The sequence below is a fragment of the Carya illinoinensis genome, chromosome 3 (assembly GCF_018687715.1).
Source record: "Carya illinoinensis cultivar Pawnee chromosome 3, C.illinoinensisPawnee_v1, whole genome shotgun sequence".
Taxonomy (NCBI): Eukaryota; Viridiplantae; Streptophyta; class Magnoliopsida; order Fagales; family Juglandaceae; genus Carya; species Carya illinoinensis.
Genome location: NC_056754.1, coordinates 43,801,860 through 43,824,305, shown reverse-complemented (window position 1 = coordinate 43,824,305; position 22,446 = coordinate 43,801,860). Strand labels below are relative to the sequence as shown.

General features: G+C 34.7%; 2 protein-coding genes across 3 annotated transcripts; both read right to left on the bottom strand.

Moving 5' to 3' along the window:
- Nucleotides 1-3,665: 3,665 nt before the first annotated feature.
- Nucleotides 3,666-5,796, bottom strand: LOC122304843 (zinc finger BED domain-containing protein RICESLEEPER 2-like). The gene is made up of 5 exons (XM_043117109.1): nucleotides 5,707-5,796; nucleotides 4,930-5,361; nucleotides 4,490-4,578; nucleotides 4,267-4,318; nucleotides 3,666-3,737 (listed from the first exon to the last, which is right to left on the bottom strand). Exons 1-5 carry the CDS (start codon nucleotides 5,794-5,796, stop codon nucleotides 3,666-3,668), a joined length of 735 nt encoding a protein of 244 aa, XP_042973043.1.
- An 8,708-nt stretch (nucleotides 5,797-14,504) lies between these two features.
- LOC122304312 (phospholipid:diacylglycerol acyltransferase 1-like) lies at nucleotides 14,505-21,764 on the bottom strand. 2 transcript variants are annotated; one of them, XM_043116499.1, is made up of 7 exons: nucleotides 20,862-21,759; nucleotides 19,379-19,601; nucleotides 18,932-19,215; nucleotides 17,680-18,004; nucleotides 16,585-16,844; nucleotides 15,110-15,602; nucleotides 14,505-14,835 (listed from the first exon to the last, which is right to left on the bottom strand). In XM_043116499.1, exons 1-6 carry the CDS (start codon nucleotides 21,290-21,292, stop codon nucleotides 15,119-15,121), a joined length of 2,007 nt encoding a protein of 668 aa, XP_042972433.1. In that variant the 5' UTR covers nucleotides 21,293-21,759; the 3' UTR covers nucleotides 14,505-14,835; nucleotides 15,110-15,118. The 2 variants fall into 2 exon arrangements, with proteins under 2 accessions (XP_042972433.1, XP_042972434.1); XM_043116500.1 differs by lacking the exons at nucleotides 14,505-14,835; nucleotides 15,110-15,602 and adding an exon at nucleotides 15,615-16,252 and having other exon boundaries at nucleotides 20,862-21,764.
- Nucleotides 21,765-22,446: the final 682 nt, after the last annotated feature.

Below are 22,446 nucleotides of genomic sequence, written 5' to 3'. Positions count from 1 at the left end.
TCATATAAGAACTATCAATTATAAATTAAACATTAAAAAAAAACATGTCAATGCATATATGATCCATCTTTATCATGGGGAGTAATGCTTGAAAGCATTGCAGAAATAATATAAAAAGAGATATACTTTAACTATAAATGGATTACACAGAAAGTAAATTTATAAATTAATATAGTTTAATATATTATGTCTAATTATAAAATTATTTTTATTATAAAATAGACATAATAAATTACATAAAATTATATTAATTTATAAATTTATTTTTATATAATTTTTTTTATATATATGGCACTTCATTTAAAAAAAAAGTTTTGCTATACATCAGCAACTATTCCCACATCACACCCCCCCCCCAGAGACTTTTTTTTTTAATAATATCAAACTCGTCGTCACCAAACCCAAACCCATCTCTTTCATCTCCCTCATCAAACCCTCCTCTCTCATCAAGCTCTCTCTCATCAAACCTCCTCTCTCTCCTCAAGCTCTTTTTCTCTTCGACCTCTCTCTTCTCAAGATCTCTCTCTCTCTCCCCTCAAGCTCTTTTTCTCTTCGACCTCTCTATCCTCAAGATCTCTCTCTCTGTTCTAACTAGTTTTGACACACATGGAGAGAGTATCTTTCTGCCTCTTTTTTTTTTTTTTTTATTCTTTTCTTTTCTGATTACAAGTTAGTTTTATGACTAAACTTGCTTCCAAAAAATAATGGTAAATATTTTGATTTTCTAAAAGTAAAGAAAGGTTGGAGTATGAGAATTGTAGTAAATTACACATCCCACACCTAACTGATTTTATCATTTAAATTTTTTTCTCCTTGTTGAAACCAACGGTTTGATGTAAAAGAGAGCACTTGAAGAGAGAGAGAAGTGAGAGACGTTGATGAGAGTCTGAGAGTGAGAACTTGAGGAGAGAGAGTTTAGAGAGAGATCTTGAGGAGAGAGACGTCGAAGAGAGAGAAAGCTTGATGAGAGAGAGAGCTTTAGGAGAGAGAAACCTGATGAGTGAGAGAGCTTGATGAGAGAGAGACGTGGATGAGAGAGAGCTGATGAGAGAGAGATCGAAGAGAGAGAGACCTGATAAGTGAGAGACGTAGATAAGAGAGAGGCGTCTGACATTTAAAATAAATAAAAAATAAAAAGTGTGTGAAGTGTGCGTCTAAACAGTTGCAGATGCGTAGCAACTCTCCTTTTGTAATGTTTATGATATCTCTCTCTTCTTCTTTTTATTTTTTATTTTTATTTAGGTTAAGAGTGATGTTTTAACCAATTTTAGAATAAAATATTAAGAAGACATCAAATTCGAAGTTGGATGGAATCTAAAGATGATAATGTTACCAATAGAGAGATATTATATTGATAATAGTATTTTAAATTAAATTTTAAAAAAATAAGAAAACATTAAAATCAATTAACAATCCAAACATAAAAAAATATATTTAATATATATAATAATTCATAGATGAGATGCTCCTATGTCAAGTTCTAAGATATGAGATAAAATGTTTTTAGCTGGCAGTTCTGTAAGAGAAGAGGAGGGGTAGTTAAGTAAATTGGCTAAAATTACTTAATTGAAAAAATGCAAGACGAAAAGGTAGTTTGTCAATATCTGCATGTCGTTTAGTGGGTAGAAGTAGGATCAAGGTAGGAAGACTTTTGAAGAATGGAGAAGAAAAGGGCGTTGGGATCAGAGCGGCGAAAGGGAGGGTTCTGAGTTTGACTGCTATCTTCTGCGTTCGCTTAGGACAAAGACCTCTCAGTTTCTTCCTAATTCAACCAAACTGTTGTGTTTTTTACCTGAAAGGTGCAGTCACTCAGATAACAGTGCTGGCTTTGGGGACACCTTTTTCAGTTTTGAATATTGGAATAACATTACCAATTTTAAGGTAGGGATTTGTTAGAGAGCAATCACTATTTATCTTGCATATCATATTCTTATAAATTTTTATAAAATGTAAAAATATTTTTCATAAGATATATAGATATTTTTTATAAGGTGTATGATGTGCAATGATAAATAATGACTACTCCCAATATTTTCTCTTTAAGTTAAGCCTTTCAATTGGTACATTATAATTTCATTTATTATTGAAAAATGAAAGAAAATGTAACACCCAAGGCCCAGGTCCAAACCTAAGTGCCAAACCCAGCCCAAAAAAAAAGGAGAAACAAAAAGTACAATATGCATCGTTTCGTGCATACCCTCACTTCTCTTCCTTAATTTTTCTTTCCCCCAATCCCCCTATTAGGGCTGTAAAAGAGCCAAGTTTAAGCGAGTCTAGTGTGTGCGAGCTCGGCTCGTTCACTACTCGAGTCGAGCTTGGGCTCGGCTCGTTTATCAGCCGAGCCTATAAGCTAGTTCGAGCTCGGCTCGTATAATAGGGAAATGAACTCGAGCTCGGTTATGTTAACGAGCCGAGCCCAAGCTCGACTCGAGCTCGACTCGTTTATGTCAAAATCTTATTAATTAAATTATTTATATAAACATATAAAATTATAAAATTAAAATAAATGCATCAATACTGATAACAAATTAGTCGAGTTCGGCTCGTTTATGTCAAAATCCCACTAATTAATTTATTTATATAAACATATAAAATTATAAAATTAAAATAAATGCATCAATACTGATAACAAATTAAATATAAATTTACATTAAGAGTATTATGGCTATGGAGTTATGATACAATATTAGACGAAATTTTACATCTTAATGGAACAAGTGAATAAAAAAATTAATTACAACAATAAATTACGAAATAATATACATTATATTTCAAAACAAAAAATGGGCTGTCAAATGACAAAGTTCTCAATCTTCATGGAATCATGAATGGAGTCAGCCAGAAATCTTGATATTATTGCCCTGCATACACTAATACACTAAAAAATTGGTGTTATTTTTAATCCATTGATCAAGTACTATTAACTTAGCAATACTGTCAAAGGATATCCCACAGAAAATGCAAAACTTAATTTGCCGTGAAAAATCAATATCATATCTCTAACAAGTTACACAATACAATTATACAAGCAATATCATAAATAAATATGTGCATGAGGGATTTAGACAAGTTTTAAAATCTAATATCACCGTGACAGTCACATAAGTCAGCAAGTTTCCAAAATCTGATAGAAATATGTGCATCAGTGATTTAGCCAAGTTACCAAATGCGTTATGCAGTTACCACAGAACAGATCCAAAACAACGACCCAGCAATAGGCAATAGCCAATAAGCATGACTCATATCAGCCAGACAACAAACTATAAGGTAGACAAGTTGACAACTTCAATGGGCACACGCATAGAAAATACTCAAAACTCAATACTCTCATACCAGTCACAAAATATCAATACAAAATAGATACAAAATGCAATTTGAGACAATTACCAGCCATAGGCCCACAATACTCAATAGTCAATAGGCAGCATACTCTCATTCTCATACCATTGGCAGTTACCAAATAAGTTATCAAAGAAGTTACAAGTTCATAACAAGTTATCAAAGTTCAACAAAATCAACCAGACAAACATATAGATGGCCAACTGCAGTGTCCAAAACAAATGTTCACAACAAGTTACCAAAGTTTGAACTTAATCTCATTCTTCTAACTGCAGACTGCAGTTACCAAAATTTAGGAAATTCACAATGACAGGAAGTTACCAAACTTATACAAAATCTGAGTTCACCATGTCAGAAGTCAACAAGTTCCCAAACTTGAACAAAATCACCATGACAACCTGCACACACTAATCCAGTAAAAAAACATTAATATAATTATTCCCTTACAAAATTATTCAAGTACTTTTAACTTAATAATATTGTCAATGGATGTTTGTAATGCAAAATTTAATTTGCCATTTAAAGTAAATTAAGAAAATCTGAATAGTGGGAAGTTAGAACTTAGAAATTACCTGAACTATCATGACTCATATCATCCAAAAAAAAATCAAATAGAACAACCAAACTGTCCAAATATTACAAAGTAAACTGTCTAAATATCATATAGCAAATAATATAGACTAAACAAAAAAAACTAGATAAAACTAGAAAACTGCCCAAATGCTCCATTTTTTCAACATGCTAAAAAAAAAGAATGTAAGTCTGTATGGGCCTATTGCTGTGGCAAGAGAATATGAGTTTCTGATGGAACATTCATCCATTGACAAGAAAAAAATAGTAGTTAGTATTTTTGTAAATAAATTAATAATAGTAAGTATAGAATAGTATAATAGCAATAGGCAATTAAAATAAATAAAATACACTTACAGAATTTGTGGATAATCTTTTAAGTCCATATAATGCTCTAACCCAATCAGACCTACATAACAACATTTGGACAGTTTCAGTCTTCAATTAAGCTCTATGAGGATCAATGACTCTGCCTCCTGCGTTGAATGTTAATTCTAAGCTAACTGTGGTAATTGGAGTAGCCAAAATATCTCGAGCCAGTTTGGACAAAGTTCGAAACTTGAGACTATTTGTTTTTCACCATTCCAAGGCATCAAAACTTGCATCTGAACCCTCTTCACAAATATAAATGCTCTCCTCTAAATAATTGTCTAGTTCTGATTTACTAGGCTGCACGGTATCAACACTTCTAACAAAAGATTTAAATAATGACTGGCCACTCTGCATGCTTCTCCCAGTCCCAACACTTGAGGAAAAACCAGATACATTCATTCAAGCATTATTCTGCTCTCTTTGTGTCTCAAGAGTTGAATTGTATTCATGAACATACTCATTATATAACTCAAGCAACACAGCAGAGACATGTTTAATATTCTTAACAGCCTTCGGCTTGTGATAAATTAAAGGAAAACAAAATTGGATCAGGACCATTTTGAATCTAGAATCTAACACCGCATCAATTGACATCAATAGATTACACTCCCTCCAATATTTGTCAAACTTAGCACTCATTTTTCTTACCATTGATTTTATGTACTCATTCTCATCTCTACTATTTTTACCTAAGATGTCATTCATTCTCCAAACTTCAGAAAGAAATAAGTTTGCTGTTGGGTAATCACTTCCAGATACAATATTGGTGACTTCATTAAAAATAGCTAATAGTTGACAAACATGTTCAACTTGCCCCCACTCTTCAATAGTTGGAATCCATTCAAAACATCTATCTCTATCACCATATCTAGGAAAAACTTCTTTGAACTGAATTGCAGCATCCACCATTAAATAAGTGTTGTTCCATCTTGTAGGCACATCTAAAATCAGTTTCTTTGAGGGCAATTGTAACTGTTTTACAATTTCACTAAACTGTTTTAGCCTACTCTCTAATGCTACCAGATATTTTATACCATCTCTAACACAATCAACAATATCCCTAATCTCCCCAAGTCCATACTGTACAAGTAAAGTTGTTATATGTGCACAACAACGTACATGAAACAATTGGCCACTTACAGACAGTGTTTTCTTTAATCTAAAATCATCTTTCAAGATCCGAATGGCAACATCATTAGAACTAGCATTGTCAACAGTGATTAAACTAATTTTATTCTCAATCCCTCAATTTTGGAAACACTTTTTTAAAGTATCAGCAATAAGAAGGCCAGTATGTGGATGTAACACATTATAAAAGTTCAAGACACACCTCTGAAGATGTCAATTAGAGTCTATAAAATGACATGTCACTACCATATATGAAAGTTGTTGACAAGAAGTCTACATGTCAATTGTGATATGAACCTTATTCACATGTTTAAGCAAAGCCCTTAACTTTGTCTTTTCATTCTCATAAGTTCTCATGCATTCTTTCTTTGCAGCAGCCCGAGGCATTTTTTCTCAATATGGAGTGTTTGCACTCATGAATCTATTAAATACCATATGTTCCATTAAAGAGAATGGATATTCATGGTAAAGTATCATATGAGAGGCAAGCTCTCGGACCCTATTACGATCATAGGTAAAGTTTGAGACAGTGAAGCCACCATCTGCCTCCTTAGACTCAACTGCTAAGACTTTTTGTTTTTTCTTAGAAGTGGTGTATGGCAAACAGGTCAGCAGGTGCCTACGTAATGTAGTCGTAGAACTTGAGCGAGAAGCTTTAAATAACGTTTTACACCACTTACATTGAGGCTGTTTAACCCCATTTCTATCAATTTCAACAAAATCCTTCCATACATCAGAAGTCCTCTTTCTTTTTTTTCCTTTCATATGCTACTATTTGAACTTTTGTGGAAGGGCCCTCAGTAGACACAGTATTAGGGGTATGAGAATTTTGGGCAGTGTCTATATCATTATTAGATATGGCCTCTACTAAGCTAATCTCAACAGAGTTTTCATTTTCATACTCCTCTACCGGATCAATATCATTCACTGAATCACCCATTTGGTGGGATCTAATATTTTGTAAACACAAAACCAGAAACATACAATAAGCATATAAATACTGACCAGAAATCAAAACAACCTTTCAACTTGATGGCTCAAGGTGCCACCAGAAGGCAAGGATACTAAAATATGTTAAAGTCAAAACAATTTCACAAAAACAGTTTTGTTATACAGCCTTGCCTTGATGGCTCAATGTGCCTCCAAAAGACAAGGCTGATATAGTTGATTTAATTCAACTAAAACAGATGTTAAAGTCAAACTAATTTGACTTGAACAGTTTTAGTATATATATGTATAAATATATACGAGTCAAGCTCACGAGTCGAGTCGAGCTTCATATGAGTATATTCACGAACATTAATTGAGTCGGTCGAGTTTTATACGAGTTTGTATCGTTTAATAATCGAGTTTATTTCTGTATTTACAAACGGCCTATTTAATATTCGATTCGAGCCGATTTCGAGTTTATTCGAGTCAAATTCGAGCTGCCTGTCGAGTAGCCTGTTCATTTTACAGCCCTACCCCCGATACCCCATGTACCCCCTATTTTCATGCAGCACGACACCGAGTAATATTTCCACCCCCTCCCCATGCTATCTCCATTCCAAATGTCAACTTTCTCTCTATCTCATCGTTTCCATTCCTTTAGAGTTGGATTAAAGAGTGAGATAAGATGAAAATTTTATAAATAGTAATAAGATAGTTTATAAATAATAATGAAATAGTTTGAATTGAATATTTCTTGAATTTTAAAAAATAAGAGAGAACAAATTAAATAAAAAATATTATAAAATTAAAATATTGTTAAAATATAATTTTATAATATTATTTTTGTTTGAAAATTTAAAAAAAGTTTAAATTGTTTTTTATTTTTTATTTGAAGGTTTGAAAAAATTGTAATTATTAGTTTAAAAAATTTGTATTTAAATTATATTTGAGAAGGAGATGAATGAGATAAGAATTTTGAAATGATATCTATTTTTAAACAAGTCCTTAGACTCTCAGATTGCTCTCTCTCCACACTCGGTCTCTCCCTCTCCCTTTACCAATTTCTCTTCGCGTTTGCCACTACCTCTCTTTTTCTCTTTCTTCTCTTTGCCCAACAACCACTAGAAATCTTTCTTCCAAGTGAACTCTCTCTCTCTTCTTCTTAGTGAATCTTGCTGCCCAAGCCCCAACCATAGCCATCCCCAAACATGACAACAAGCCTAAAATTGCACTGTTGTCCTCCACGTCCAGGAAGCAACCAGACAAGCCACCTCATCATGCACTCAAGCCTTTGCCCTACACCATCGTCGCCCAACCACCGAAAACTACTAACGGTAGTGCTCTGTTCTGCTACACCGAAACAGAGTAGTTTCACAATGTAAACCAACCACCATTGCATCTCGGGAACCTGCGACACATTGCTAGCCCCCTCCACGACGTCGCCACCTACACAGAAAGTGCTGCCGGGCACCTCATGCCACCCCAAGCCATTGTTCTCTCTCAGTAACCTCTATCTACCTCACGTGGTGCTCTCTCTTTGTCTCTCTCTATCCATTCTCTCTTTCAATACTTTTTCTCTCTCTTAAATAGTGGTCTGCAACTGCACCAAGCCGCTTTTTGCCACTCGTTGCTTCTCTCAGTAGTCCTTTGCTGACCTTTAGAGCATTCCAATTCCATTTCCCGTAACACTATTTTTCCTATAGTTTGAGGAAAAATTTAGGAATTTAATTAAAATTTTCCTTACATCCGAATCTTTATTTTTGTGAAAAGGTTTAAGGGATGAATAATCGTTCCCCATATATAAAAAATTACTATTCATTTATTAAATTATTTTTTATCAATATTTTATTCTAATAAATAAAATAAATTATTTTTTCAATCATCTACACTTTCTCACGTATTCATATTTATTATAGTTTTAAATAATAATTTTAAAAATAAGTTAAATAATTATGAAAACATGAAAAAAATAATTTTAAAAATTGTTGAACCCAAGGTTTCAAGTTTCATGTGATTATAAATCTACACATGGATTTTGATGATAACAAATGAATTCATAGAATAAAGGAGTTTCAAGCTCAAGTTGTCCACACAATGGAGTCAAGCACATCAAAGAACCAAGCATGAGCAAGAAGGAAACAAGTTCACATTAAAGTCATAGAGTAATGTTGTAAATCTCTTAAAATTCGAAATTAGGATTAATGCTCAAAATTAATATTTTATCATAAAACATTAAAATACATTTTCCACATGTGCATGAATATTTTTGAAAATTAAATTTGAAAATTTTGAAAGATGATCGATTGTCATCTTTTACATGTGCATGCCTTGATTAAAGGGTTGAATTTTGAAAATATTAAAGATGATTGATTGTCATCTTTTACATGTGCATGCCTTGATTAAAGGGTTGAACTTTGAAAATATTAAAGATGATTGATTGTCATCTTTCACATGTGCATGTTTTATTTGAATATTTTCAAAAGTGATTGATGCTTTTTTTAGACTTATACAAAAGGTAGATGATTTTGTTTGAAAAATTTGAAAAGTAAAATGTACTCCTTTTGTCATATATAAAAAGTAAAAGATTAGGTTTGAATTTTTCGAAAAGGAAAGTGTGCTCCTTTTGTCATATGCAAAAAGTAAAAGATTAGGTTTGAATTTTTTGAAAAGGAAAGTGTGCTCCTTTTGTCATATGTCAAAAGTAAAATATTAGGTTTGATTTTTTTGAAAAAGTGAATGATGTTGTTTTTGACAATTGAAAAAGAAGAACCTTTTATTTGAATTTTTTGAAAAAGTGAATGATGTTGTTTTTGACATGTGAATCTCTGTTATTTTTGACATATGAATCTTTTTTAATTTGAATATGAAGTCTCATATGCCTATAAATAGATCATTTGAGAGTTTCACATTCACAACACCAAGAGCATACAACATTCATTCAAAGCTTTCATTCTCTTTTCTCTAAGCATTGAGGCTTAATCCTTATTCATTTTGAGAGATATAGTTTGTGCTGTATTGTTCTTATTTCACTCATTGAGGAGTGTTTTCTGATAACCTACCTACTATCAGCTCTTGTATCAGAAAAAAGGTGTGTATAACCCTTGTGCGTGTAGAAAGTATTCTACACGGGGAATAGTTGAATCACCACGTGTAAGGTAATTGCAAGTGTAGAGGATGTTTTACACAGATCCTTTGTAACGGTGTTGTTCAAAGGTGTAATAGGTTTCTATCTCCACCTGAAGGAGGTTGAATAGTGAATTTGGGAATCCTCAAGGGGTAGCTTGAGGCGAGGACGTAGGCAGTGGGGCCGAACCTCGTTAACATACTGAGTTTGTTTCTCTCTTACCCTTACTCTTTATATTTATTGTTATTTCATATTTTGTTTATATTTTATATTATATATTTGATTTATAATTGTTATTTTTTTAATACAACTCAATTCACCCCCCTCTTGTGTTAGTCATCTGGGCAACAAAAATATTATCATATGCTAAAAAAAATTAATTTTTTTTTAAATATTCACTAGAGTAATAGTTCACAATATAAGAAAAAATATTAAGTAGTTAAGTTTATAAATGGACGTGAGAGAAAAAAGTAATAAAAAAGAATAGAAAACTATTATTTTAATAGAATATAAAAAAATAGAGAATAAGATGTACGAGATTTTTGAAAGATGAGTAAAATTTAAGAAAATATTTTAAAAAATATAATTTTTAACTAAATTATAAAAAAAATAAGATGTGAATGCTCTTACCCATGATAAAGTTGGGTTATTATTATTCTGAAATATTTGTTGGGAACTTCACCCCCTTCTTATATATCATCTTTTCTATTTTAATATAAAATTTACTCTTTTATAAAACAATTAAAAAAAAGTTGGTTTGTTTAACTTTTCCCAAGGCTTTTAGGTAAGGAAAAATATAATTGCAAGCATAATTGTGTACTAATTTGTGTATCAATGTGATGTGATTGATCAAAAAATAGATTTTATTGAAAACAATGTTAATTTAAATTTTAAGTATGAATAAATCAGTATTGATACATAGATTAGTACACAATTGTTCTTGTATGTAGCAAAACTCGGTAGGTAAAGTAAAGCAAACTTTTTGAGATTAGATTACATTTATGCCCTTTTAGTTGCAAGCAAGACAAATGTGTTTTGTACGAGTACGAGTAATTTTGGTGGGGCCTGATTTTCCGATGGGCCTTAGCTTGATTACATAATATTACATTATTACTATGTTATTTTATGTGGGTTTTGTCACATTTTAAATTAGCCCAAAAAGTTTTTAAACATAAAATATTTAAATTATATTAGTTGGTATTAAATTTTTATAGCATATTTCAGTATGAAATAATTTAGAGGTTATTGTCTTGGTCGGAGAAACTAAGTGGATATTAATGAATTAAAAAAATGATGATATTTTAGGATTACGAGAATTTTAGATTTTTAGAAAAAATAAGTTATTTTAATATTTGAGGTTTAAGTATCAAAATATCTATTCAATTGAAAATTTATAGAAGTTACGTAACTATATTATAAGTGACGATTAATATTTATTCGACACTTTTGTGGAAAATTTTTGAAAAGTTAAAAAGCTCATGTAAACAGAATTTCTATGCTAAACTTTGTATAAAAAAAAATAAACTGAGCTTGATTTTAGAAAAAATATGAATATTTTGTGTTGAAAAGAAATTTGAAACAATCTCAGTCATTTGTTTTGCATTACTCATGAAATCTGTATGAAAAGAAAAAATTATTTTTGTTATGACTGATGTAAATATGAGCAATATTTTGACATTATATTTTTGAACTGAGCAAAAAGAGTGAATATGAAATTTTAAAATTTTTGCATGATTAAGTGAAGATGCTTTGAATCTACTTTTGATTATGTGGAAACAATATAAATCTGTTTAGTACTCTATTTTGATATAATTGTGCATCTGAAAACCTTTGTCATGACTTTCTGATTATGTTTATGATTCTATTCTGTTTTGATATGATGATTTTGATTTTGTTTTACTCTAATATGTGGCCCTACCACGGGTGAAAATAGTGGTTTATGGCTCTATCGTTAGATATAATAGTAATCTCTAGTTCTGTCATGAAATATAATAGTGACATCTAGTCTAGTTACAGGACATAATATCAACTTATGGCCCTATCACGGGAGATAATAGTGGCCTCTGGTCCCGCCATGAGATATAATAGTGGTCTTTATTTTGAGTATATCGCTTTGGGTGATGAACAGTGATAGGTTCTACTTGGTTATCCGCAAACATGCACAATCCTACGACGAGGGTTAAGGCCTCTGTTCTAATATGATGCTCTGATATGATATGATGAGATATGATGATACTCAGTTATGCTATTCCGAATGATTTTTGAATATTAATGTTTTGAATTGTCACTATGATATTTTGATAACATATTTTAGTTCTGCATTCTGAAGCTAAAAATATTTTTGTTCTGTATTCTTAATTCTGTAAATGTTCACATTTACATATTAGTATATGTTTTTTGCTTATTGAGTTATTGACAACTCACTCTTTATCTCCATAATATTTTCAGATAAACGTAAATATTTTAACTGATGATCGAGAATAAAGAGCATTTACAAGAATGTTGAGTGTAGAGGATATATGCTGAGAAAATACTGGAGACTACTAGATAATAGATTGGTTTGTTATATTGTTTTGGTTTATTAAAGTGTTAACACTTTTATTAAGTTTCAAGCAGTTGTTGGCTTATTTGTTAGATTATTATTTTGATAACCTTTTAGAGAGACATACATGTATATTTGGTGGAAATAGATGAATTTGTATCTATGGAGTCTTTGAAAATAAATGAAGTTATGGTTATGGAGTCTTTTGGAATATTCATTTATATTGTGAAAGATGATTTTAGGCGACAGAAAATAACTCTCTAACTCATCTAGGTAAGGGGCGTTACAGAAAATGCCTTCAAGATTAGACTTGAATTTTGGAGCTAGGGTATTTTTTGGGGGGGGGGGGGGGATGTCCAATTTCCTCTTTCACTGATGTTAATACACACACAGTGCGCGCGCTAAACCTTACAATTTGATTTCATGTAATTGGTCATTCCTCGAATTATGCTAAACAAGCCAATTGGATTGTAGGTACTTAAGCCTAACATCAATCTTTGGATACCAAGAAATATAATCTAGTGTCTTATAATAAAAAATTTATGATAAAGAAAAGATAAAATCTTAAAATCAGATGAGGTGTGAAATAGAGATTTACACCCTCTTAGAAAGAGACACGTCAGCAGTCTCATAAGATTATAATATGCTCAGACATTGCCAAATAACACCAACCTTGTTTCCCCTTCTCTCTCTCTCTCTCTCTCTCTCTCTCTATATGCAAGTGATTCTCTCTTCTCCACCCTTCTTCGAAACGAATCCTTCTCTGCCGCATGGGTTAATCAATCTTCTACGTCTACTCTATGCATCCTCCTGCTTTAACGTTGTTTCAACCAATGGCTATGATTTGTTGCTGATTACAAGTCTCAACCTAGGACCAAAAACCCAGTTCTTGCTTCTGATCTTACAAATTCACAGCAAACTTCGCTGACCAAAAACCCAGTTTCGATTTTTGCATTACTAAATCTAATCACTTTTGCCTTCACCTTTCTTGGAAATATGTATTACGCATCCCTTAAATTTCTAGCTAAATTTGCTTTTTAGATCTCGTGAAATATTCTCTTGTCTTTGTAATTGAAATCAAATTGATGGCAATGTATTGCCATTTCTGGATGTTGATATGGAGGAGAGTTAAAGAAATCGATGGGTTGGGCTTGAGAAAAGAGAGATCGACGGGTGGCCCTTGAGGAGAGAGAGAGAGAGGCTAACTGGCTAGCTTGAGGAAAAATAGGGAAAGAGAGAGGCTAGTTTCGCCCTCTGATTTTGAGGAGAGAGCCTGAGGAGAGCGAGAGCGCTGGAGAGTGATGAGGGAGAGAGCTCGAGTGACGGAAGTTTTCCATTTGCTCCCCTGCAGTTGCATCTATGATAACAAAATTAAACAAGTGACGTGGCTGTGTCTCATTAGACAATGTAAATTCCAATTTTACACCGCATCCAGCCCCAACTTCAAGAGGCTTCTAAAGAAAAACAATGATGCCTAAGACCACAACAATTAGGGGTGTCCAGAAACTAACGGGAACCAACCGGCCGCGTTAAGAACTAGCCGAAATTGCCGATGAACCGATTAGCATACGGTACAATTTCTTCAAAACCAACCTAAATCGGTTCGATAATAGTTTGACTCTGGCTCGACAGCAGTTTGACTCTGGCTCAAACTGCTGAACCGGCCGACGTAATAAGTTATATATATTTTTTATTTATACTTTACTTAAACGACGTAATGCATCTAAAGTTAAAAAATAAAACTAAATAAAAAGGCACCGTTTTACTCTAGGGTTTAAACTCCCTCACGCTGCCACACACACCTCTTCTTCCTCGGTTCTTACTTCTTTCTTCTTAGTTCCCTCACAGTTTTCATCTCTACCTTATCTCTCTCTCTCTCTCTCTCTCTCTCTCTCTCTCAAATCGCACCGAAAGACGCACATAGCCATGCAGGGCCTCTCTCTCTCTCTCTCTCTCTCTCTCTCAAATCGCACCTCTTGGCATCATCTCTCTCTTTGTCTCTTACCCAGTTGCTGCGGCGTCATCGCTTGAAAATAACCTCCATCGCCACCGAAGACGCTAACGAACCGAACGAAATGACACCAAGATCAATGTAGACGGTTTTCTTCCCTTTTAACGGCCGATTTCGATCGAGATTTACATGATTTGAAGACATCGATTCAGTTTCGATTTTGATCCAAAATTGAAACTGAATGGTCAGTTTTCACCCCTAACAACAATAACTTGGCATGACAAATCACATTGAGGTACTTAAATTACACCCAATTGCAAGATGAATGGTGTATTATAATAGCTGGGTCAAGCAAACACCAGCCAAAGAATCCTTTATTTGTTCAATATTTAATTTTCAACAATCATATGGTTCATCAGCCCTGTCGGACAGCTACTACCCATCAGTAACAATTTTAGGCTGTGTAAGTTCATCATTCGAGGAAAAAGCTATCATCAAAGCACCTCAAGCGCACGCACGCGCGCAGAGAGAGAGAGTGAGGGAGAGTATTTACAATGAACATAGACTAATTGATTACAAAGTTTATTGACAATAATCAAATAAATTAAATGAATATTCAAAATTTTTCAGGCACCTATAAACTCCAGAAGTGCACCTACCTAGGGAGCCCGGGGTAATGCAGGTATCAGGTCATAAACAAGATTCAGCACTTCCTGAAAGAATAAATACTGACAATACAACATAAATCTGGATGCATTTGCTTCAGCAACCAGCACCTCATTCCTTAGGCTACACTTCGAGTATAAAACTACCGCCACCATCGTTGCCAGGAAAGAGTTCATCAGGTGCCTTCAAGCAAAGTAGAGAGAAGCAAGTATGCTGAAACAAGGGGTGGGAAGAAGTTTAATGAAAAATAGAATAGCTTAAAGGAAAGAAAGTTATGAAAACACACTGTTAAAAACTAAAAAAATAAAAAAAATTCTAAGAAATATTAGAATCAAGAATACTATGAGGATTGTCTCCTGGTTCTTAGTCAAGCACGATTTCTGGTTTTTATTTGAGGTCTGGGGATTTATTATCAATTAAAGTTGCTTCAACGATATATTACTTCAAGGTCTGAAGGAAATTGTATCAATGAGCTTCAGATACTCACCTTATGAATCTAGAGTTGTAAGTTGATCTTTTCGGACCATTTGAAAATATCAGAGTAAACTCGATCCCCACCTAAGTCCTCTCCGGTAGCCCCTGCTGCTACTCTAATAATATCTTCAATTAATGCAAAATTACCCATTATAGCTACATGAGCACCGCTTTGAGTGCCACGACCCTCTAGGAAATTAGCTGGAGGGGCATGATCATACTCCCTTATGTAGGTACGAATACCTGAAGGATTGAAACGGGTTGTTCCCCGCCAACCTTTTGCACACATGAAACCTGCACTTAACACAGGAACAGTTTCATCCCCATCAACAGAGAAAACCCCACCTTTTAGGCAAGAGTCCTCACTTCCACCCTCGGCTGAAGTATCTATCTGAAAGGGAATATAGCACTCAGCAGCAGGAGTTAACTTGTACACGTATGCTCTTTCTGTGGGGATTCCAACACCATACATAGTGTAAATTTCCATGTCTGGAGCATTCGGTAATCTGCAAAGCCAGTACAGAAGTTTAAGTAGCATGACTGGATAGAATATTCAATCAAATAATGTTCTTTGTTGAATCACCACTCTAGATCTAGAGAATGTTTATGATAATATATATGACAAATAACAAAGAAAAAAAATTAACAACATCAGCCTAACATATTGTTTGAAGATTAAGAAGAGAGTTTCCAACTGCTGGCAAAATTTGTTAGTAAGCCTATTTTTGTTCCCAATAACTACTCATCAAAGAAAAGAATTATCTTCAACTTAAATATAGGACTTTAAAATCCTTTTTTTTTAATTTTTTTTTATTATTTTTTTATGGCGGGGGAACCACCCCACAACAGAGCCCTTCAGCTCACCCATGGAGCCCAAACACTAGGTAGCACAACAACCCACCACTATGGCCTTCCACTTAAATCGTAGAACTTTAAAATCTAAGCTTCTAAACCCCTAGTGGTTGGCTCAAGTGGTAAAGGCCTTAAGATTGAGGGAATGCTCCCCCCAAGTCTAAGGTTCAAATCCACTTGGGTGCAAACAATTTCTAAGGGCTATCGGATTGGGGGATTTTATCCTTGAATTACCTGAGGTGCACTTGTGGGAAACTCCTTACCGATGGCTTGTGCACCCCCGGGATTAGTCGGGACTCTATTCCTGGACACCCAGTGCCAATCAAAAAAAAAAAAAAAATCTAAGCTTCTATACCACACAGATGATGCTCTGTACAAATACTTATATACAAACATGATTAAATATGCGTGCATGTATATTCTTATAAACAGACACATGCATTGATACACACCAAACAAAAAAACCGATGGTTGGCTAATTAAAAAGCTTTGACCTTGGGCAGTTACACAACAGATAAAAAGATTTGAACAGGGTATCATCAACAACATTTGAAGCAGGGAAATAATTGCATCAAGTTCAATTCGTCACACGAGAAACGAACTACTAGAACAAGAAAGAATCATTGAAAATCTCACTTTGTCTCCAAGGGGTTTGACCAATATTTATAATGTTCATATTTAGGGTCATCCAAATTTTCTGCAATTCCGTGTGAAAAATGAGCATCACCACGAGCCATCAACTTTGGGGCAACAAAATTTAGCAGATCCAAAATTGATCCAGCTGTGTAAACTTTGTAATCAGCAACAGCTTTGACACCCTCAATACCCATTTCATGGTACTCTGTCCATACATCACACTTGGTTGTATTTATAAGGTTATCACCCTTGATAGCACCCTGTTGGTCATGAGCAATTAATGTCATGAGCAAATAAATTCATTTAACTCCAAGTAATACACTTTACATAAAAATTACACTAATGTAGGTAGCAAGTGCCTCAAATCAATGAGCATCTCAGAAACAAATTTAAGATAATTCAGTTGGTACTTAGTGATTACAGAAATGTAATTCAGGTGTAAAATTTAGATTTGACCACGAGGCATAGCCATTCGTAGGGTGCAATTGATTGCACTCTGCCTTCCATATTTTTGGTTGTGCATTTTAGCAATATGACAGCTTATACATGCTTGCATTTGATAGTCTTCCACACAATCAGGGTGAAGCACTTTGTTTGTGCATTACTGCATCGCATTATAATCGAGGCCAGTACCACCACTAGGACAAATCCAAGTACCCATCCACCATGTCTACAATAGGACCAATTGCTATGCATACAGATTAGAGACTGGCTGAAAATAATATATAATTTCAATAACCTATATGAACTATAATTAATTTTATGGATCATCAGTCAGATCAATTTTTCTAAAAAACAGTTCAAGACATAAATGATCCTTTTTCTCGCTACCAGTTGATCCCTAGACATACTCACCCGGTTCCATAAGTTCCATAAGTTATGCATTAATTTTCTCTCTTTATTATAAATTCTCTTTTCCTTCACATGAATAAACTCAAAAGTAAAACCTCTTAGAGGTTGAAGAACTAAATACAATTTGAATAGTTTTGCCTTTCACAAACACACACACACACACACACATGGAGAGAAGACCTCTTTACTATCCATGCAATTGGTTTTAACTTCAAGACATCGAACTGAAACTCGGAACATTACCCTGAAATCCACTCTCTCAATTTTGGAGGAATGTATGTCAGCTACCTCTTTCCCAAATGATATGATTCTCCCGTAATTTACTCTTTTTGTAGAACCCAGACTTCCCTTCCCACTTTGGTCTGCAGTTTGGGCATCATTATTCTTGAGCTTCCTGGCACAGCAATCAAAGTCCCCTTCTGGAGACCAATCAAGGCCACCCCATATAGTATCCCCACCTTTTGGTATCATTGACATGGTTGAATCCCATGTGCGGGTCATCCGCATCATATGCTGTAAAGTTTGTAGACTAAAAACATCCTTATCCAAAACACCAGGCGCAAAAGCCCTGTTTAAGGATTAGCAATTGATCAAGAGCCAAAATGGATAAACACATGCCTGCAGGACTCTACAAGTAAATTTAGGAGTTCAAGTAAATAATATTTAAGCAAAAAGTTCACCCAAAGATGTATAGGCATTCTTGGATGTCATGATGCTATTATTTTGAACAGGAAAGTAACAAAATGTTCATTACATGAACAAGGGATCCCTGAGAAAGGATATTAAATCATGCAGATATTACATTTTGCACACTCAAACTACTACCCTTCTCTCAAATGGCCCCCAAATTACCAATTGACATCCTAAACTGCAAATATTGGCAAATTACAACCTCTGTTAGGATTTGACTTGTAGAATTATTCCAAGTGTCCTATTTTTTCATTGATCTCAACAATCATATCAGATCTTGACCAATGGTGTAAATTGTCAAAATTTGGATGTTTAGGATTTAGGTTGCAAAGTGAAAAAATGGTGGTAGAGCGGTGGTGCAAAATGTAATTTTCCCATAAATTAAAGAGTCAGAAATTTTTCTGTTCTCTTTTTTTTCGACTGACTGGGTTGTAAGAATGTAAAATTGTAAATCTTTAATGGATCTCTTGAACATACCCCCATCTATTTGAGGTTTCCTTGTTAGTAATAACATCTATTCTTATATATAAAAAAGACCATAAAGCAGTAGTTTGAAATAGAATTGCTAAAGTAACCATTACGTTTGCCTCTTAACATTGGCAGCATGGCACCATGAAATCTTTGTCCAGCATTAAATCCATAATAAAAGAAATAGATGAAATCTATATCCTTAAAATGCTACCGTATATGCTACAAAAATAGTTTTTTTGTCCGTAGTGATTTTGAGATTGAGGAGATTTAAGACCATAAATCATAAGCTAAGGACCTATTCATATTCATATCATAATAACATTCGAAATTTAACCTGGCAATAGCAATATCCTTGACTTCAATAGAGAAAAGTCCTGCGACTGCTTTTGGGACGCCTAGAAATGGTGCACCAATATTCATCACAGCTTTTATATGCCTAGCACACCAATCCGACCCCCCACCACCACCCATTGGAGCTGGTGCTTCAACCCATTTCATGAAATGCAGAAAGTACAGAACACCCATTGAATGTGGTATAACAACCACCTTTCTCCCACCATTTGTAGCTACCATGAGTTCTATATTACTTTTTATCCTGCTTAGGGTTTGGTCCCTGACCTGATCAATCAAATTAGGCAGAGAATGAGACACTGATTTGAGATGGTAAGCATGCTAAACTTTTAAGTCTATAACAAAACTTCAGTGAATATCAATTTTACTTACACAGATGAATTGGTGGAATAACTCCAGGAAAAATAAATTCATAAGCAAAAGTTCATACCTCAGTGTTTTGAAATGACAATCTCCAGTCATATGCAGCCATATACATGGTTTTCTCCTCATATCCAATGCGGGCCAGGTTGGCAATTAAGACTGCCCACACAAAATAACCTGGTGCAAAGTAATCAGCTGCCACAAGTCCAGATACAGGCCTCACCCTTATACCAGAAGGATCCAGTCCAGTTTCATTATCCAGTGACAAGTGCTCAACCCAGCATAATGGTCTGAAGACAATAAATAGAAATAGCGAGGAAAACACCCTCAGAATATCAATCCACCAAAACAATTGCATAACCTCAAAATAAACGAGGTGCTGACTCCAAAAAATGGTAGAAATAGAGAAGGTTTGGCATGATAAAAACCTAGCTGCTGTTAATCAAGCAGAAACAAACAGAAATGGTCAATGTAACACATATAACAAGGGCCAAAAGCAATATAAATTACATATTTTCATTTACCTCTCTCTCTGGCCCTTGGCTAAGTAAGATTCATTTCTTATAAAAATTAGAAGTACAATCTCTTATATTTTTCAGCTTCAACGTGTCAGAAATAGTAGCAGTTCCAACCACTATTTAGGTATACAGAGAATAGCTCTCTAATCCTCCCTTTTTTCAGATACACGAAACCAATTTATTTTATTGGAACAAGGCATACCTATATCATACTATGAGAAATGGAGAATGCACAGAATGACAAAAAAATATTAATTAAAGGTTTAAAATCACTAAATTGGAATGTTAGATGCCCGGAAGGCAGCATAAAGATTAGAGCTTAGATATGACAAAAAGACTTCCTAAAGGCATCCTAAGATGCTATGTGGTTGGCTTTTACCAACGAACATCTCTAATTATCATCAAATAAACATTTCACAAACCATCTCATGTTAAAGGAATGTTTTTTTATAGCAAACATGACGGAAAAACATCTTTATAAGGCCTTTATCAATACTGATATCAATACTGATAACCTGAGTCAGTTTCCAACAACCTCACCCACGAGATTTCAGCATAACCTAAGAACAAGATGACAAGGAAGTTTTGCATTCTAGCAACCGCCAGAGTAACAATGTAACAATCGAGTCCACATTTTTCTCAAACCAACACGTGAAAATATGGATGAATTGGCTGCTACTGAGTCTTTTAGACCACACCTGTTCACCAAATCCAAAGTTGATTTTAATTTAAAGGATAGGACATTGTCTAAACCATCTAGGATTAAGTGTTTTTTCAGCGAGTTCATCATAGGCTTCCTCCATAGGAAAACGACCCAAGATAAAATATGCATTCTCAAACAAACACCCAAGTCCAAACAACCTCACTCACCCATACGTTTTCTAAATATTCAAAACACACATAAACAACTAGTTTGCCAAAATCCCAAGGAAAAAAAAAATAAAAGCGCCTATTCTCCCCTAACTCAACCAAAATCCCAAATTTCTCAGCAAGATGCACCAGAATTGTGCGTAAACCCGAAAATGCCATTACCTTTTGTACAATTCCCCGAATGTCCCGCCCCAAAGCCTCTTCCTAAACAAGCCCTCAGCACACTGTTGCCCCTCCCACAACTCAAGCCCGCCGGTAACGATTCCTGGCACGAACACAACCGGATGCTTCGCCGTCAAGCCCTCCTTCCTCAACTTCAAGCCGGGAGGGTCCGGTAACGGCCCCGTTATCGCCTCCGTCACGTACTGAGGAAATGACGCTGGCATTGCGTTATACAGGAAAAGCAAGAACCACCAAATCGAGCATATGCACCCAATGGACCAGCAACAGCTGTCCACGCAAGACCATCTCTTGGGCTCTTTGAGCTTCGGCCTCGGTTTCGTCTTCATGTCGCCGTGCTCGCCTTCGCCCTCAATTTCTTGAGGCCCTAAATTTTGCGTCTTTGGGACCTTTCTGCGCCTCAAGAACGACATCGTCTCCAGTTCCAAAAGTGGGAGCTCCTCTCAGAAGCGCCGAGAGCTCTGGTGGTGTGATGAACGGAGTTCGAGCTGGTGTGGAGCTCTGGGAAGTATCTGATCAAAGCCTCTAACGCAAAACTTTGTGCGAGACCTTACCGGGGGACGACGACGACTGGGGTCACCGGAGAGAGGGGTTTTCCGGCGAGCGAGAGGTGGAGGTAAGAGATTGCGCCGAATATCTACGTGCTTAGTCCGTGCGCTCTTGATTTTTGTCGTAAGTCATAATGGACTGGAATTTCAGATCTGGTGTGGGTCCCGCAGCGAAAAATAGAAGACACTTTCCTGACACGTGTCTCGGCGCCGGAAGATTTTGGAGGGCGGCGCCGGAGTTACTAGATTCCGGTAGTCCGTTGAATGGCGATGCTTGTCATCCAATCGGAGGGCGCGGCATTGATTACGGAGATGATAATCGAACGGTGGGCATGATTTGGTGTGCTTTGGGGTGTGGTGTTTGGATGGTTTTGCCTGAAAAGTCGACGGAGAATACGGTTTTAGAGGGTCCTACTCTCAAGAAAAAAAATCAGTTTTTTATCTTAATTAATTTATAAAAAAATTCTCTTTACATATTTTTCGATAACTAATTTTAAAATTAAAAACTGTTATCAATACCTACAATTTTATTGATATAACAATAAGGACTAATATGTCAACAATTAAAAATAATAAAAATTCTTAAATTTTAAATTAAAAAATATATATTTATAAATTGAATCTGTCACTCAATACTTATAAAATATTATAAATAAATAAAATAAAAATAACATTTTAAACTGAATTTTGTTAATCTCATAATAGAAAAAGAAAATGGAATAGGGGTTTAGAGTAGTGTTAAGCTGCCATCTAGCAATGACTGCTGGCCGTGCTGTTTAGCACAAAGTTGGATTTTTATTTTTTCTTTCATTTTCTTTTCATATTTTTTTAACATATTTTTTCTTTTAAAAAAAGGTCAATATAATGAAAGTCATTTTCTTAATCATTAAGTAAAAAAATTAAATACATGAGTATTGAATGGTCAAAATAAGGAGATAAACTCAGACGGCACAGTAGGCTTACTAGCATTTTCCTAAGGGTTTAATACCTAGTTTCTTTATTTATATTTATTATTATTT